This window comes from Equus quagga, chromosome 19 (assembly GCF_021613505.1).
Source record: "Equus quagga isolate Etosha38 chromosome 19, UCLA_HA_Equagga_1.0, whole genome shotgun sequence".
NCBI lineage: Eukaryota > Metazoa > Chordata > Mammalia > Perissodactyla > Equidae > Equus > Equus quagga.
The window spans coordinates 45,590,567-45,609,895 of NC_060285.1; the positions used below are offsets into that span (position 1 = coordinate 45,590,567).

The 19,329-nt window shown below is 35.4% G+C and overlaps 1 protein-coding gene across 4 annotated transcripts in view; it reads right to left on the reverse strand.

The window, feature by feature from the left end:
* Window positions 1-5,966: 5,966 nt before the first annotated feature.
* TBC1D15 (TBC1 domain family member 15) overlaps window positions 5,967-19,329 on the reverse strand; it is a 56,697-nt gene continuing 43,334 nt past the window's right edge. For all 4 annotated transcript variants that reach the window (XM_046646277.1, XM_046646278.1, XM_046646279.1 and 1 more), the window contains 6 exons: window positions 15,401-15,501; window positions 11,499-11,598; window positions 11,011-11,108; window positions 8,872-8,988; window positions 8,265-8,351; window positions 5,967-7,292 (listed from right to left, as the gene is read on the reverse strand). In XM_046646277.1, coding sequence (XP_046502233.1) covers window positions 7,071-7,292; window positions 8,265-8,351; window positions 8,872-8,988; window positions 11,011-11,108; window positions 11,499-11,598; window positions 15,401-15,501 — 725 coding nt within the window. In that variant the 3' untranslated portion in view covers window positions 5,967-7,070. The remainder of the gene's footprint in view (window positions 7,293-8,264; window positions 8,352-8,871; window positions 8,989-11,010; window positions 11,109-11,498; window positions 11,599-15,400; window positions 15,502-19,329) is intronic.

The window sequence follows — 19,329 nt, forward strand, 5'->3', positions numbered from 1 at the left end:
CACAGTACATAGCTGTATATTTTAGTTGTGGGTCCTTCTAGTTGTGTTATGTGGGACGCCGCCTCAGCGTGGCCTGATGAGCGGTGCCATGTCCACACCCAGGATCCGAACCCGTGAAACCCTGGGCTGCCGAAGTGGACTGCTCCAATTTAACCACTAGGCCACGGGGCTGGCCCCTATCTACAGATTTTTAAAATGATAAGGCAGCAGTATGAAAAAGTCCGAGGTTCACCTGAGACCTTATAAAATCCTACCCTAACTTTGAATGAAAAGTCTTCATAAAATTGATATTGGTCATGAGAGAATATGAGCAATAATACACTCGTGCTCACATGAAGAAAATTTCCAAACTCTACCATACCCAAGTGGCCTCCACCAATTCAACTCATATTACATCAGACGAAGCTGTTTATGACACAATGGAAATGTATTTATTCCTGCTGAGTACCCCTACACACTACAGAAACCATCACCTTGAAGGGGGAAAAAGTATAAACAAAGATAAAGGAAACAAGGATTTAAACTTTGCAAGGAGGTTGTGTCAACCAGCCAGACATCTAGACAATATAATGGGAAATAAAGTCACAAAGGATGATTTGGTATCATAGTCTGACTGAACTGACCTAATGTTGAAAAATAACCAACCACAGCTACCCACAGTCTTAGGCATCAGTTTGTTCCCTGACAAAATGTTTGTAGACATTATCATTTACCATACTGCTACAAATGCTTAATGCAGACATACCTTGTGTTTGTTTTTAATTTCTTTGATTATTTGCTGTACTGACCAAGAGGGTTGACTTAAGAATGATCAGACTCTATTAATAGGCAAAATATGAGATACATCTTACACTGTGTTCTCATTATCATATTTTCATAACAACTTTCATAAAGGGAGCTTGATAAAAGGCAAGCACATTTAAGCCCAATTGGAAGAGGATAAAACTGCAAGCACAAAGGGGACCGTGATTTACTTTGCGGTCATCGAGGCAGTGGCTCAGATGAAACCAGAATACACAGCTCGGATTTGAAATGAAAATAGCCTCAGTCAATTGCAAACAAACCAACTGGTGCCCTAAGGCTGGTCCTGTAGGATAGTATGTTTTGGGAGGGAAAACAAACCACAGAGCTTTAAGATGAAAAAGGTGGCCTGCGGCAGTATCTATTTAATGGCCACCAGATAATAATGAGAGCATTTATTAATGCTTAATCAAGCCAGGCACTCTATTAATCGTTTTATATGTACTCCATTTACTCCTCACAACTGGGGTATTATCCCTACCAACAGGTCAGAAACCGAGGGCTCAGCGTTTGTGACCGTTATGGTCACAAAACGAAGACATAACCTTGCTGAGTCTCACTTCCATGACTACCTGAATCTAAAACCTGTCCTCTTGCTCAAATAGTTTAACCCTTGTTTCGCATTCATAAGTACAGTGGACATTTTCTAGTACGAACAACGCAGTTTGACTGAATTTTTTTCCAACGTCTGACTCCCAGAGCTTACAGGATAAACTCCACATCGGTGGCAAGAACACAGAGCACTTTATATGGTGATCCGAGTGTCCACACCCCAGCCCAAGCCTCCATGAACTCCTTGAGGAAACAAATGTCTGAAGCAAGTTGTACTGTTTATCCAGAAGAATCACCTGTCAACACAACTCAGGATTTGTGCTTACATAGGTAAGAAACTCTAAATTGTAACCAAGAAACTTGAAGTTATTGATAGCAGATAAATAAGAAAACAAGAAAAATAAGGCATGCAAAATTTCTATGGTTTTTAAAAGCAAGTTTAACAAAGACCATAGAACATTTTTTAAAATTCCATAGTGATGTTCTCAGACAATGCATGAGTCCTTAAGAGAAACCTAGTCAGCTTAGGAAGGAGACTAAAATAGGAGGGACCCCTAGATGAAGGCCAGGCCTCTTATGGATTCATTCCACACTGTGAAGCCGTGAGAAGACATGCTCATAACTGTTCGCGCCTTCTCGCAGAATCAACCCCCACTCCTCGAAACTTACCTCTTTATGTCTAATTCTGAATTACAGAGTTGAAGACAGAGCTGGAAAACTCAGCAACCCAAACATTTGAAAAGCATTGCAAAATCAAATTGAGAGAGTGACCAAAAGAGATGAGAATTTCTGTGGCAAAGAATCTGTCTAAGGTGCTTAAAAAAAAAAAAATAGGGAGAGGATGTGGATTCCCATGTCTGGAAGGATTTCGGTTGTAGTCTTGTTAGGACCAAGGGAATAGATAAGGAAAAAGGGTTCTGCTGAGGCTGAGGGATGGCTCCAGGATTCTGCCATCTGAATTCAATCTGTTGGGCCTTAGCTGATGCATTTTTAACTCTTAAATTCCTTCCCTAAGATGTGCCTCTGTCAAGGCTAACCCACCCATTCTGTAAGCTGCAGTTTACGAAGCTAGGGTTTCTCACTCTTTCTAGGTATGTCAGTGAGAGGGATTCTTTCCCCCTCTATATTCACCAACCAATAAAACTTTGGGACAAGTCATACTATACAGAAAGTTAGAAGGCTAGTTTGGAAAACACTGTTAGTTAATAGGAAGTGAAGGAAGGTAGTGAGAACCTTAAGATTGGGTTTCTCCTCCTTTGGGAAATCCATTAGCCTTTATATAGAATTCTTAAAAGCTCTGTAACCCAAAAGAGAATAAATATTTGTCCCAGTTATTCAGAAGTCGAGTTTAAATTGAGCAATTTAACGAAATTAAACTTTTAGACTTAACTTCTTTACACCCTGACATGTGAAAGAGAACGTATCTTGAGTTTTGTCCTTTTTTGGGAGGAAGGGAGAGAGGAGGATATAAGAGCATCTATGTGTTTGTAACAGCATTGTTTCCATTAAGAGTACAAAAGTAAAAGAATTTAAACAATTTCACTCAGAAAACATATCAATTTAGTCTTTATATATCTATTTGGGTTAGAAGCTGTCAACTGCTAACGACTTCCTATTCAGCAAATACTCCATTTGGCTCATTTAACACTTGATTCAGTTAATAAAAAACATGTGGCCCAAATTTTCTTTGGGTGTATCCCGCACGCTGTGCCAAACAGTGATAGTGGTATGCATTGTAAATACTGAGCACTGAGAAGTACCATGGTGGCTTGCAAAGTGATCCTGTGACCATGGAAGAGATTCTAGTCCCTTGTACAGCCAGGCCATATAACATCTAAAGCAATCTAAAAACAGCCTTAGTTGTGTTTTTAAAGCCGTTTACTAACCTGTTGGGTCTTGTGCCTCCAATCAGACTAGTGTGGTATAGGGAACATCTATTATTGACTGTCACAGCAAAAGCCCATCTCTGAAGTTAATAAGCCTTACTTTAAAAAGCTAAACCAGGAACTACACTGCTCAATGATCACAGCTAAGCCTACTGGAATTTCTTTTCATTGTCTTCTTTTGCACACAGCGAGATACATGAGGAGCACTACATTATATAGATATTTGAGTAGGAAAACCATATTTTATAGATGACCTATCATTCTAACATTCCGACTTTAGGGATTGAACTACATTAAGCAATTATGGGATTTCTGATTCTTGATAGTTCTTAGAGACTTTTGATTATAATCAGTTTTTCTTTACAGTGAGTTCTTAAACAGTGTAATTTCCTAAGGTCTGAACAAGTGCTTTAGATATCCAAAGAGTTACACAAGTTATGTCCAGTATAACTGCCCTAGTCCACCCAACCTTTGCATCTAAGGGCAACACACTGTTTTTCCCCAGGTCAAAAAAAATAGCCTGAAAAATAGGAGTTTACTTACAAAACCATGAGAAAAATATTTGTAATCGGAACAATCCTCAAAAATCTACAACTTAAAATCACCGTAGTATAAGGACCTAGAGGGAGAACAGACTAAATACATTGCATCATTCAAACGGTAGCGTATTCACACTTTAGTACCAGTAGATACAGATGTTTAGAATCAGGTAATGACATTAGATACTGATGGAAACCTTGCAGATTGATTTCAAACTTCATCTTGTTTCGTGTTCACAAGTGACACTGAAAGTTTACCTTCAAAAATAAGATACGGAGGGGGAAATCTATAAAAAATAGGCTAAGATGAATGTCCTCACTTTCCACTCAAAATGGTGACCAGAACTACGGCAAATCCACCTTAGAAAATCACGGAACTACTTTTTAAAAACTTAGGGACTTGTCTACCTGACCATAAGTGAAAGTGTTAATCCCTGAAACACGACATATAACGGCAGTTCTCTGACCTCAGGGAGGCTCAGGAACCAGCTGGAGGCCTGTGACAACGTGGATTCCTTGACCTCACTTCCAAAGATTCTGATTCTATATGTATGAAGTATAGCTTGGACATGTATTTTGATTGATTAAATAGAGACCAAGGATTGGGAATGAGCACTCTGAAGATATTTTAATTGAAGTTCAGCACATGAAGTCATTAGCATGAGTCCTAAATTATGTTATTATTCTCACATTAAATAATTTATAACAATGGTTCTCAACTTTTGGGGATAATCAGAGAAGGTTTTGAGAAACTATGTGACCTCTTCTCCAAAATATGCATATATGCACACAAGACTTCAAATACAGTAAGAGGTTCACGCACCTACTGAAAACCCCAAGTAGAGAAATCTAAGCTGGAATGATATTACCTTGTTACATAGTTGCACACAAGTCAAATGATGTTCTAGGTTCTTCAATCAACATTTTGCATTACTTTATACAAACTATCTTTAATAATGGCATAATTATATGAATTTTCTGTAAGAATAGTCGGCATCTATAAAAGTCCTTGGAAATGTCAGGTTCAGCAAGAATCACTATCTTATCCCAAAAGGCTGTTTTCCTTACTCAACAAAGCTTTAGACATCACCAAGACTAGAGTTCATAATATATAAAGAGATGAAGAATCCTAGACACATGAAACAATCAAAGTAGAGATGTTCTTCCATGCAAAAATGTTTCCCACTCATATCAGAATTGAAAATACTTTTTACAATTAAATTAGAAATTACTTGAATTTTAACAACTTTAAATATCACTTAATATAGCACATAATATTTTACATGTTATCAGAGTGTGGACAGAGCATCTTGTGAAAACTGAAATAAACAAATCTTTAAAAGGTTAGACTAACGCATTTACCTATCTATCTATTTTAGCAATCTCAATAGCTCACGTTTACGTAGTATTTGCTCACTGGATTTTGTGGACTCTGATTATCTAAGACTTTATCTACCACTGCATTATTATCACTCCCATATCAAAAATGTGCTAGATAGAAATTCAATGTTTTAACAAGTAGTTTTAATAAAACTTGATAAAAGTTCAACTTACTAAATGTATTACGATTTTTAAAACTCTGAAATAGATATCACATTACGTAGTATGAAAAAACTCCCCAAAAGTCCCTGTCCAGGAAGAACAAGAAGAACATCAAGATGTTCTAAGTAATTTCCTGAACAGCAGGAAATGAAAGGCTAGAGATGCTGAGTTTTTGATCAGTTTACTTTTTTCCCCCTGAATAGGCTTACTCTTATTAACTGATGAAAGATAACATACATATGATATTAAAAACTAAAATCTAATGGTTCTACTGTCATTATTGTCAGTTAACGTGCAAGTAGGAAAAAAGTTCATTTGGTTCCCTAGCTTTCTGGGGGGAAAGTGTCTATCTACTGGACTGATTTAGAACTGCGTAATTTTTACTTTACATTATTAGCACCAAGTGTGGGCAGCCGCTTTACTGAGTCAGATAATGACATCCTCTAAGGCAACACTGGCTCAACTTCATCCTGAGGAAAATTTTTTTTTAGGTTATAAAAAGGGTCATGTTTCTTCTCATTTTCACAACTCATTCAAATGATTGCTTCAATTACATAAAAACATGAGATGTACTGGGTCCATCTTGGATTTCTTTCTTATGAAGAACTAGCAGAATATTTTCTAAGTGTAATTTAACTGAAAACGCTACTTCAACTTCAAATTTATTTTAATGATATGTACAGGAGTTAACAAATTACAATTAACACAGAATCAGTTTTGTTAATTCCACATAACTTTAAATCATGCAACACTGCATGGTAAAAACAACAGCTTTGTTCATATATAAAAAAGTATTATTTTGAGACTCGTGATAGTACACTGAAATTTTTGACATAAGCTTTTTGCAAGGAGTATTTTATGAAAATTTAAAGACCTGATGAATCAGTTAATGCATTATTAGGAAAGATAATAAACATCATTAGTAAAGTGAGGTTACAAGCAGTTAATTTTAAAATTACACCAGGTACAGGGTTGAATGTGGTCTCATGAAATAAATGTGTGGTTAAGAAAATAGTTTTGAAAAAGATCTCATATTGAAGCTATGTATTAACTTTGTGAAATCAGGTTATATAAATCAAGTCAAGTTTATTCAGTTAAAGAAAATATGCTTATCTTTTCTTATACTCATAAATAAGTACGTATATAGTCTTTATATACAAGTGAAGAAAAGTTCAATGTAAAAATATACTGCCAATCCACTTTCTATGGTTGAAATATCTACACATTAAATTGCATTGATGAAAATGTCCAATTTAAATCACATTCAACCAGCATAAATATTTAAGCTGAGTATTGCTGTAAACAATAGAGAAAAACAAACAAGAGAATCTTGTCACTGGACAACAATCTACTTCTCAGCTCAGAATGCTATAGAAAGCCTCAACCTTTAATTTGATCAAATCCAAAACCCACCAAACTTAGAGTAAACAAAGTGAATGTTTTTCAAAGTGCATAATTTCCATCTCATCCACTTGCAATATTTATCCAATTCCAGTTCATCAGCAAGAAAATAATCTGTACTTGGCTATAAAAATACTAAGGAATGTTACTGGGAAAAAAAGGCTATCTGGTAGAAGTAACTACAAAAATAATTAGTTTAAATCTTTGTAAAGCTTTAATGCAAAAACATCAGTACACTTTCTTTCCATAAACCTTAAAGCATGATCAATACCAAGATTTTAAATTTCCACCTTTCAAGTATTTGAAAAAAAGTTGCAACAAAGTGTCTCTTCAAAAATTAAGCAAATGATCATGCAGGTGTTAATCTGCTGACATTTGGGGACATTGGTGTTTGTGTTGGGTTGTCAGCTCTGGCTCCACTGGCAGCAAGTGCTGGCAAGGAGTTACTCTGAAATGCAGATGCAGGACAACTAGTCACGCCAGCATTTTCATCTTCACCAGTGTCTGAATCTGGTGTTGTAACTTCACTGTCCTGAAGCCCAAGGATCTCACAAACTGCTTGTGGCAATTCCTGAATATGAAAAATCAAACACAAAACCATCATTCACTACAGAGGAAAAGTAATCACAGAATAACACTTCTACTCAAGACGACACCGATTCCAGAATCTGAAGATTTGTTCTAGCAGTCATCGTTATGTACCCTCTCAAATCTTCTTTCTCCACTCCACATGAAATCCTAACCAGTTTTTTTCATAAGAGGTTCCCTGATCTTCTATTCCAAATTACTCTCTACCCCACCCCACCCTCTTACAAACATTGTTTCCTGATATTTAGCATTTATTTCACTCTCCTTATTTACACAGTCTTTCCCCCTCAAAACACAGAGGTTCCTTAAAGGTAAGAAGTTTCTCACTGGCATGTTTGGAACAAAAAGCTATCAAATGAACATCTGTAGAATTGAACCAAAGTTAAGTATTTGGAACCATGAAGAAATGACACAAAGACCAAATAAAAATTCTCATTAAAATACAAAAAACAAAATACATCAAAAGTATAATGATTTGGTTTGAATTCAGATAATACAACAAATTTGCCTTGTTTTTAGAAATAATTGAGAGCATCACTGATACAAATATAATGATCTAGACTAAATACTATCCATTTAATTGTTTCTGATTAGCATGTCTTTATCTGGGGGTACTACATATCTAACACGAGGTCCTATTCTGTGCTCACTAATTCAATTGTGTAATATATCAACGGTTAAATTCTACAGCCTCTTTAGTTGTTGCAGAAATGTTTTCATTACTTTTGCCATTTTGTCTTATTATTATATGCTTCCTATCTAGCATACTTAATCAACTGTTTTCAATTAAGTGCTGTAAATCTGTAATGGTAAATCAAATGCCAGTCAATGCTTTGTGTCTGCCTTCAACTTGCTAAAACTGCCATTTATTTTATTTCTAAGAAGAAAACTTTTCTTTACCTCAACCCACCAAAAACAAACAAAAAATCTTCTCATTACTTCAAACACTGTATACCTTGCATTTTGCCATCTGTAGAGAAATTGCTTCTGCCTTGCATAGTACACCTTCCACATCAATTTTCATGGACAATTCATTGATATGCTAAAATGAATCAATAAAATAAAATGATAATCCGAACTGAAAGCACTACTATATCCTACTAATTTATTGTCAGTTATATTTCACTGCAGATAAAATCCTTAAAATAAAAATATTCACATAATACAAATAAACAGGAAACTCACTATATCTTTCATTAGATTACTTCAAGTTTTAAAGCTACAAAATGGCTAATAAGCTTATGCAACATTAAATCCAGCAGCTGTCCCAGGTCTACTATCCCAAAGTTATAAGCAAAACACAATTATTCTTTTAGAAAACTAAACATAAAGGAAATCTGTTGAATTTCCTTTTCTTCCTAATTAACCAGGTAAAAATAACTGGCCAACGCATATTTGTTGAACTGTCATTCTCAGAGAGTCAGCTCTAGTACTAAGTGTTACTGATGACATTTAAGTCACTCAAAGAATTCAATAAAGCTCCAAGGAAACGTTTTGTCTATCAGTACCACCAAACAGAGGAAAGAGCCAAATATTAAAATCTAAATTAAAGGAATAATTACCTTAAGTATTTCATTAAAGCCATAATGCTTTTCCATTATTTGCTGCTTTTCTGATTCCAGAATAGCACAACAGAGAAGAAGATGGAAATTTTTACAAGGTAGCTCAGTCCACATGACCTACAAAAAACAGAACAACTATTTAGTAAACTCTATCAATTCTAAAATATCATCCTCACAGATACAATGCTGAACTCTGAATGACTTCTATGCAAAGCAGAAGTTGCCTAGATGGGGTAGTCCACTGTTTTCCTAGTTAGGAAATGAAGGGTGGGGAAGGGAAGTCTTACCTTTACCTACTAACTAACATCAAGTTTAACATTATGGGAATATGATGAATTCCAAATGTGGCTCCTTAGGTAACTACAATAAGCACACCACTGAGCCTAACCAACATGATACATGGTATTAATTAAAAGGTCACAACCTGAGCTTAAGTTTAAGGTGTAAGGGTTAGAGGCATTTTCACTATTTTTCTGAACCTTCAGTTTCTCACTTTAAATCATCTTCAGTATCTGGGGGAGGGAAAAAAGCTAAATCCTGGGAATAAAAAAAAAAATTCAGTTATACAGCACATGGAATCAAAAACACCCAGAGATAGCTCTACCTTCTAAACATCATATTAGGTAAGTCAGACTATCCCTGATTGTGAGAAAAACTGAATCGACTACCCAAAATTTATACCCAAACATATGAAACGTTTGATTAATAGCTGCATTTCTGACTAAATATAGGTAATGCTCTCAAATTTAAGGCCTTAATTTCCCTCTGGTTAATGTACCTAACAATGTCTCTTCTGGAGACATAAAAAGACCCACATAAACAATACTATTAAAGTACATCTGAAATATTTGTACTTCTTTCACTAGCAGAAAATCAAGTTGAACAATTTTCAGACTAAATTCAGTTTCTGGAAGTTTAATCACAATGCAATTATCCTCAAAGGTTTCATTAAAATTTCCAATTTATTTGATAAACACAGATTGAGGAGTTATTCTAGCTATGTGGTAACAATATTCTCAATTCATCCTCTAAAAAAGAAGTTGAGATACTAATTTAACAAGGTTGATGAACTTTAAAACATGATTCCAGGGCAAGAACATGTGCATTTTACTTCTAAGTTCAAACAAAGGAAGTGATCCTCCAGAAAGCAGTGGTCCCTCAATCAGAGCATCACTTTCTCTAAGGTAGCAGAGTCACCAAAAGTATAGGAATCAATTTTCAGGTGCAAAAGCCTCAGATGGCACTGGGGTTCCACTGTGTAAGTATCTATTACTGAAATGGATTCTCTCTCCCATTCTTTCCTTGGGAGAAACTCTGTAATCCTTTATAAAAGAAGACAGCAGCCATTATACCCATATGCTATTTTTAAAGCACATCGATCTGTTAATAATTAACAGATATTTGAGAAGAAAATAATAATTTTCTGTTTTTCATCAAGAGTTGCCCTGGGTGCACAAGGAAGTAAAAGGATATACACCAAAAGCATGATCATGAATATCCTCTAGAGCTGGGGAGAAGGAAATGGGACTTGGAGTTGTGATTAAAAAAGATGTCAGCTATATCTTTCATTTTTTTCCTTGGGAAAAAAGAGAAAACATTAGAAGTAAATATGGCAAAATGTTCACACATGTTATATTCTTGTTATATTATTCTTAGTATTGTTATACTACTCTTAGTATTTTGCTCTAACTTAAATTTCTTTAAAAAAGCAAAAGACAAGCTGGCTCCCTCCCATACCTCAGACTACAAATAATGTGACATCTCAACTGACCGTCTTGTCAAAACTTCCTTGAACTCTATACAATCTACATCAGGATGCAGCTGAGCCTCACAGAAAGTCAAGTCTCCCAGGGAGAGAACACGGGCACAAATGGTCTAGACAACTGCTTCCAGGAAACCGACTGGCTCCAACTCTCAGAAGGATTATGATTTATACAAAAAAGCTCCAAAGACCAGAAGACCAGAAATTCAGTTCAAGATCACTAATTTTTAAGGAGAGACTACAAAACTATCAGAATTTTGGAGCATAATTGCTTTAGAAATTTCAGTTAGGCTATTATAATCCATTTATACTCTATAAAATAAATTTGTTTCTTTCCATAATAAATATTACATTTGTATAATAATTTAAGAACTTACCTCCCATAATCGAAGAATATCTAGAAAACTAAATTCCCTTTTAAATCTGATTAAAAGCCATCTGAAGCAAAAATAAAGGTATCCAGAGTCCTGAGATTCTATACAGAAGAAAAAATGTATATATGGCTTACTCTTATGCTAATTATCTCAGAATACAGTGAACCTATTTCAAACTCAAATTTTTTTTATGCATTGTAGACTACTACAAGTCCTATAAATTTAACTGCCTTCTACTAATTCAAGGAAACAATTCAAATTTGCAGGCTAACTTCTTTAAAAGTAAAACACCTAATAACAACAAATAATTTCTTTTATGAATAAACTGTTTCAAAGCAGAATTATACAAAGACAATTTGGTTCCACTCTTATTCCTCAAAGGAACCCAGGCAACGGCGGTAGAATACCTATGTCTTTAAAAGAGTTCTTTACGTTTTTCCTATGTATTACCCTACAATTTGCTGGGTATAGTTTTGATTCACTAAACTTACCTAAGTAACTGCAAAATCCACTGTCCAACAACCGAAGCAAGGTACTTAGCTGAATTAGCTGGGTCTTCATGCCTTGCATTTGCTCTTCAAAATTCTGATGCTTTAAAAGGAAACAAATGTTACCACATAAGTAATATAATAAATAATAAATATTTTACAGTATATATTCACTGATAACTAAACCATGATCTAAGCACAAAAGGTGGACTTATATGCACTGATTATATTAAAAAATCGCAACTATAAGAAGCTAAAGCAACATTAGAAAGGAAAGAAAGTGAATCCTTGGTCTCAAACTAAGTATTATTTTTTTCCCTCTATTCATTTGACTTAGCTAAAGAAGAATGCAGCTCTAGATTGACTGATATACTTATTTTTCAAAGAGAATAACAGACCCAGTGAAAGGAACACACATTTGGGAAATAAACTTGTATCAAATCATTTCCATTGTTAAATATTTATTCAAATTATTACATGAAATAGAATTAATTTTAGCTTTAATATATATCTTAATTTACAGCATTAACAATTATTTTTCAGATTTGATGACATTAGGGAATCTGTGAAGTCAAAACCATTCTCACGATAATAGTAAAACACTATATGCATTTTGCACTTTAAATTTTCCGACAAGTGTAAAGGCTATACATATGATGTGTGATTTCACAATAAACTGAAAACAACAGCAGATGTGAAAATCCAGCTGTGTTCCATTAACCTAGACATTAAAGAAAATGGGAAATGTAAAACAATCCCTCTTCTCAATAAATTTTGTTTAGGAGAAGTTACTTTTCATTAAAAAATGTTACTGATGTTAAGATGTAATACGTTTACTCTTATTAGTAAATATTTATGAATTTCTCAGTATTAATTTTTCATATGATAAACATCAATAAATATAACCCACATAAACAGAAGCTCTTGGGGTCCTCAATAATATTTAAGAATGTGAAGGGGTCCTGAGATCATAAAGTTTGAGAATTGCTGTGGTTTACTTGACTTTAACCTTCAATGTTGAGGAGATTCCCTACCAACACTTCAGACGAGGGCAGGGTGAGCTGGGAGGGGCAGGGAACCAAAATAAATGCAAGGCTTCTTAGACAATTCTGATTCCTTTAACTCAAGTGCTCCAATCCCTCTATGGTGGCCTATTATGCTAACCCTTGTGAAAAGTCTAAGAACAAGATCCTCTCCTTCACACTTCTTTTCCAGTTTTAGAGGCAATAAAATCCTTTATTAGAAGTATCTTATCAGATTAGAAGTCATTCATTCTTGGTAAAAAAAAAAAAAATTACAGGCTACTAATTCTCAATAAACTAGTTTCTCTTTAATGATTTAAAAAACTAGTTTAGTAGACTAACACAAGCCTTTGGGATATAGTTTCTTCACATTTACCACATGGACCTGTAGGGGAAAAGCAGAATTAATTCTTTTATTAACAGCATAATTTTTGTTGCGACACAGCCAAAGGTTAGAATTGGCTTGGGTGTACCAACACAGCACAGCCACTGTTACCCACTCTGCTCTAAAAAGAAGCACACCCAAATGATAGAAGCCAACTTCAGAGAAGTAGCTACTCCTGGAGAAGAGGGAATGAGATCAACAATGGCTATATAAAGGTTTCAACTGTGTCTGTGAATAAACATGTGTGCACACATATACATATATGTGCATATGTACATATGCACATCTGTAAACAAAATGGATGGTGGGTAGAAGAACGCTCATCAGAGAACTCTGCAAATACTTCCCTAACAGACCACGCCTATACCTAGACCTACATTAGATGCGAGTAAATATCAACAGAAGTAAATCTATAGACATTAGGTTCAGCCATCACAAAAGAAATAAAAACTTACATAAAATAAAGCTGTAAAACAAAAAGGAATCCAACAACAGCAGTAGAGACTTAAGGACACCAAAACAAAAGCAATGCAGTGGAAAATAACTGTGCAGATTATTTTTATCACAACATATTCCCCTTTTGTTCACATGTTATGGAAAAAAATGTTAGTAAACAATATATTAAGAGATCTTTTTAGAAAAATCCCCAGACCATCCTCAATGGAAAAGGTAAACACAGAGAATATTTACTGTGAAAAAGACAGAAAAAAGAACTTGAGCTTTCATACACAAAAATGACAAATAGACTGCAAAGTGCGCATTAAAGATGTTCAGAAAGTAGTCTTCACATCTGAGATGCAAATACATGCACATGTATGCATGTATCTATGTATTTGGCATCATAAGCCAATATACTGGAATGTGCCAATATTGCCTCAGTGTTATGAAAACAATTATTTTAAAAAACTAAATGCAGTATGTTCATGTTAGTACTTCTGGAATATCTACATAAGGAGAGGTCTAAACCAAGCACTGGGAAAATATGTGTGTATTCTACAAAAATCTCTTGAACAAAAACCTCACGTCAGCCATTAGGAAAATTTTGGAAGCATACCAGAGAACTAGTTAAACAAAGACATGACCCCTTTATCAAGGATGTACTAGCTCTAGTGAAAAGAGGATAAACAACAAAAACACAAGGAAGGAAGACAACAGTTTTTATACAGTTAGTATGAGTTGTACAGACCTTTATAACAAATGTCTCAGGTTTCTAGACCACTTGGGAGTAATTGGAACTAAGAAGGCAGGTAAAATCAATCAATCAAACAGGTAAGGAAGACAAACTATGATATTACCAGATTACCGCAATTAATAACCTTTCCAAATAATCCAAAAACATTAATTCATGGTAAAAGACTACATAATTTGAATATTTATTAACTTAAATAGTAAAAGAACATTTTGAAATTATCAAATCTTATCAAATATACATTTGGAAAAGACTAGAAGTGAAGATGACTTGGAAGCAGGGATAAGAGACTTGAGGAACTAGATAAAAGTTGGAAAAACTGGACAATTGGACGGGGAAAGAACAAGAGGCAAACAAGAGGGGAAGAATAAAAGTAATCAAAAAGAAGAGTATCACTTCCAAATTTCACATCTGTATCCCAGAAACTCTGAGTTAAACTCAGGGGGAACATTTTATATGATTACATACTCAAAATTCTTATCCCCTTGGAAGCAAGCCATTTCAATATCCAACGTCAAGGCCCAGCATCAAGTTTATTAGCTTTATTTTGACACAGTACAATGACCTATGTAGTCAGGTCTTTGGATTTCCTGTGCCTTTACCTACTCTTAGCCCCTCTGCTTTTTTTTTTTCTTCCTAACAGATTACTTGAAAAGACTGTTCCACTATATTTCCCTGATAATACCCTCTGTACTATTATTCTAGAACTCTGTCTTCAAGATCTATCAACGATAATAGATAAAATGTTCTTTGTAATAATATGTACATGTAAACATAGTTCAACTCTAATAATCACATGCTTCTGAGAAAATAAGAGCGAAGTTCTAAGAGAGTGTCAGCATTACAAATAGTTGAAACACATCTGGAGAAAAGTTAGTTACTATAATAACAAAACCCAAAATGTTCACAAAAGGTAAGGATATTACTCGGCATGACTAAGCTTTATCTCTGAAACAGATGAGATGAACGTTCAACTACTTCACAAGAACTGAATTCATCTATTTCATCAATATTCTATAATGACTCATGGCTCTTGGCTCTTCTACAGAACATAGAATTTGCTGATATTAAATCCTGATTATTCCTCTTCCACAGGCACTTGCCATCTACTTTCTGTACTAAAAACAATGCAGTACTTTCAAGCCTCTTGAAAAGACTATTTAGAAAAGAAACAAATGAACAACATGGAGCAATTTTTTTTAAGTTACATCTTAATTGGCTAAATATGAACATCAATCTTATATAATAAGATTATACAACTAAAATTTTCTAAATTAGTTTGATTAAAGGAAGGAATCTCTCTTTTTACCATTTGGTCCATGTAGGAGGCAAAGCACCAAAAGGCATCCACTTCGTTTTCCATCACATATAAAAGAGGGGATAGTAAGTCACTCATTCCTTGCACATACCCTAAAAAGAACAGAAAAAATAATCATGTCTCTAAAAACCTAAGCTTTACGTATCCTGCTGTGCATATCACCACCATTCCACTTAAAATTACATCTTTTCTTTGGTTTCAGAAACTGGTCGATGCTGATATTCACCAAGAAAAGAAAATAAACAAGGAGGAGGAAGTCTAGCAATCAAGTGAGAAAGATGGGTTTAGATTGAGGTGTAAGCAGAAATACAGCTGTTAATAATATGTGTTTTAATGTAGGTATCACTATCAAGAGTGGGTAATATCTTTAAAAATAATGTGCAAAAGCATTATGAAAAAGGAGAGAGGTGAACAGAAAACCCAGAGGAACATCAAACTTAAGAGTACATACTCAAAGGAGATCTAAGAGGGAACAGTCAGAGAAGTAAGGGGAAAAAACTCAAGGGAGAAGGGTGTGGTAGAAGTCAAGGGAAGAAAGCTGCAAGGCCAGAGTAGTCAACAGCACCAAACTGCATGAATAAGCCAAATAAAGTAAGAACGCAAAAGGGTCCTACTGCTCTAGCAACCAGATCGCTGGTAATTTAAACAAAAGGAGTCACAACAAAATGATGCACCTCTTTCAAATAGTCGTATCTATGTGCTTCTCTCTTTTCTTTCTTGTTACTCCATATCCAACCAATGCTAACAAATGGGTTTAATCCAATCAGGATTTTGTACCTAAAACTCTCACTTTGACCACCTTTCTCTTGATGCTGTTAAAATTTCTCAGTCATGACACTAATTACAGCCCTTGATCAAGAGAAAAACTGGAAAGTTAAAGAATCAGGCCCCTCACTTAAAAACAAACAAAAAGTCTTGGTTTAGCTTTTCACCTGAACATGTTAAGTCTCTTGTTTTTTACTTCCATCTCATAAAACCCTCAATTTTCTTAACTGCTTTACAACTAGATTTGAGACTTAAGACACATATTCTTGAATCAAGAAAGGGACAAGAGCTCATACCAAGCCTTTGCACATACATATTATTACTTAACTTTGGTAACTTTTGTACATTTGTTAAAGGTACGTAGAGAATTTTTTCCAATGAAAGCTTGGGAAGTCTATGGAAAACAGTCTTTCATTTGCAGTTCCAAAGCTTACATTCTTAGTCGCCAAAATCTACATGCACTGAAGCCATTTAAAGAGTATATATCTTAAAGGGGGAGGAGATATTTCTGCTAGAAATCTACATCATTCTTATTTTGGAAGAAAAGTTTAAAAATGAGCCCAGGAAACAAATAAGCCAAAGTCTCCTGAGAAAACTCAGTTTGAATGTATAACAGAGTGAGGCACTCAGATCACCTCAAGATCTCCTTACAAATAAATTTAGGTCTCTCTGCTCTGAGCCTCTCACAATCATCTCCTGCTATGCTGAATCCCTATCAACCTCACTATGTCTACACCATATCCTGCGGAAAGTGGGACTCTACTCACATTAACACAAAAGAACACCAGGGTTCCCAGGGCCAGGCAGCCAATTATCACAGTATCAGACAATGGAGTTACCAAGACATTTGGAGAAACATGCCAGAAATAATGCATGTGACAGGATATCTAAGTGTAAGCATTTCTAGAAATTTATTGGAGGTACTTTTTAAAATAATGCACACTTGTGATGATTAATTTCATATGTCAACTTGAGTGGGCTAAGGGGTGCCCAGATGTCAGGCTTAACATTATTTCTGGGAGTGTCTGTGAAGGTGTTTCTAGAAGAGATCAGCATTTAAATTGGTGAACTGATTAAAGCAGACAGCATTCCCCAAAGTGGATGGGCATTACCCAATACACTGAGGGCCTGAATAGAATAAAAAGATGGAGGAAGGTTGAATTTGCTCTCTGCCTGGCTGCTTGAGTTGGGACATTGATCTTTTCCTGTCCTCAGTGCTCCGGGTTCTCATGCCTTCAGACTCAGAATGGCATCCACACCATCAGCTCTCCTGCTCTCAGGCCTTCCAACTACACCACCAGCTTTCCTGGGTCTCCACTCTGCATGCAGACAGCAGACTGTGGGACCTCTTGTCTCCAGTCACGTGAGCCAATACCATATCTTTTTCTTTTTCACCCTCTCTCTCTCTCCCCTTGTGTGTGTGTGTGTAAACAAATAAATATATAATCTTAATGGTTCTGTTTCCCTGGAAAATCTTGATTAATACAACACTGTTAAGAAAAGAATAAGTAGGTTGGAAGGAAGACTAAATTGTTATCAGAATTTTCCCACACGGCACTGATGCAGTAAATACAACAAATATATAGACTAAACCAATTAAAGCATGAAGGAAATTCAACAAAGTGCAAAAGAGTACTACTTTCCTGGGGTTGACTGCGCATGGTCTATAACAAATATTTCAAAAGATTTACAAAGCATATTTCCTCTGGGGAAAAAAGCGCTTTATTATAAAGTTATAATAAATAAAAGTTTCTAAGAAGCTAATTTAATCCCTTAAGTCTTCAGCTTTCATATGGGATCACTACCACATCTCTGTGGTAAGTCTTAGCTGAAGCAAGTAGTGAAATGAATACCTGTATTCTGGTTGCTTTTAATTTATTTTATTTTATTCATGACGTTCTTTGGGATATGTCGTGAGTTGTGGGGGTGGAAATAATGTACGAATTCCCTTTAATTAAGGAAAGAGTAAAGCTGTCTGAATTAGCACTCAGTGACACTCAGATTCTGCACTAGTGCTGATGACGCACATCTTTATCGGCACTACTACAATTTCTGAGGCAGTTCCCCAAAACTATTTTCATAGCAAATTTGTTTCAGTGAGGAGGCATGAGAACTGAACTCCTTATCATCCTACTGTACACTTTCTTACACTGACAAAAAAACTCATCTACATATAGGTCAATTTTCCAGGTTCACTGAAGCTTATCCCTTAGATTAGCAAATAAAAAAAAATCTTAGGAATTGGAAATTCTTTTTTTTTTTTGGTGAGGAAGAGTGACCTTGAGCTAACATCTGTGCTAATCTTCCTCCACTTTGTATGCGGGATGCTGCCACAGCATGGCTTGATGAGCAGTGTGTGGGTTCCACACCCAGAATCTGAACCCCTGGCTGCTAAAGCAGAGCATGAGAACTTAACCACAACACCACTGGGCTGGCCCCGGAAATCCTTTTTTTTTAAATTAGACACTGTCCTGCCTTCTTACATACAGTATTTTGAGTATAATTTAACCTTCTATTGGTTACTCAGGATCATAATTATAAACATATACTCTAAAAAAGAACTTTCCATAGAAAGATCCTAGGTGTAGCGTCTTCGCACTAACTAAAAATGACTCTTCCTGAAGTTCTTCTGTTTCTGATCATTTCTGTCTCCTTCCTCACTATTAGTGAGACTCTGTTCAGTGCAAATGCACCTATACCTCACCTATGGGCTAAGATGCCAAACAACTCAAAATGACAGAAGCACCTATAAGAGTAAATTTATAGCCCAGGTTACTTTGCTTTGAGTAAAAGGCAAGAAATTTGGTCCACTGCTTTATGAAAACTTCCGTGGCATCTCATAAGGCCAGAGTTCTTAATGGGAATCTTGGCTATGTTTAAGATAACATACATTATTTGATTAGAAAAAATATAGGGTTAATAGAGACAAATGAAGATCCCAATTTATCCAGTTAACTGGTCTGAGACTATGCCCAAAAAAACTAAGCATTCAAAAACTCCTTGTGAGAACATGCACGAATGCCTACCTCAAACTTACCGTCTGAGAGTTTGGGCAATGCCTCATTCCCCAGGATAATGGTCCTATTCTCTATATGGGTAACAGAAGCTCACATGGCAACGGGTCAGGGTGCTGAATACGTAGAGGCAAGAAGGCC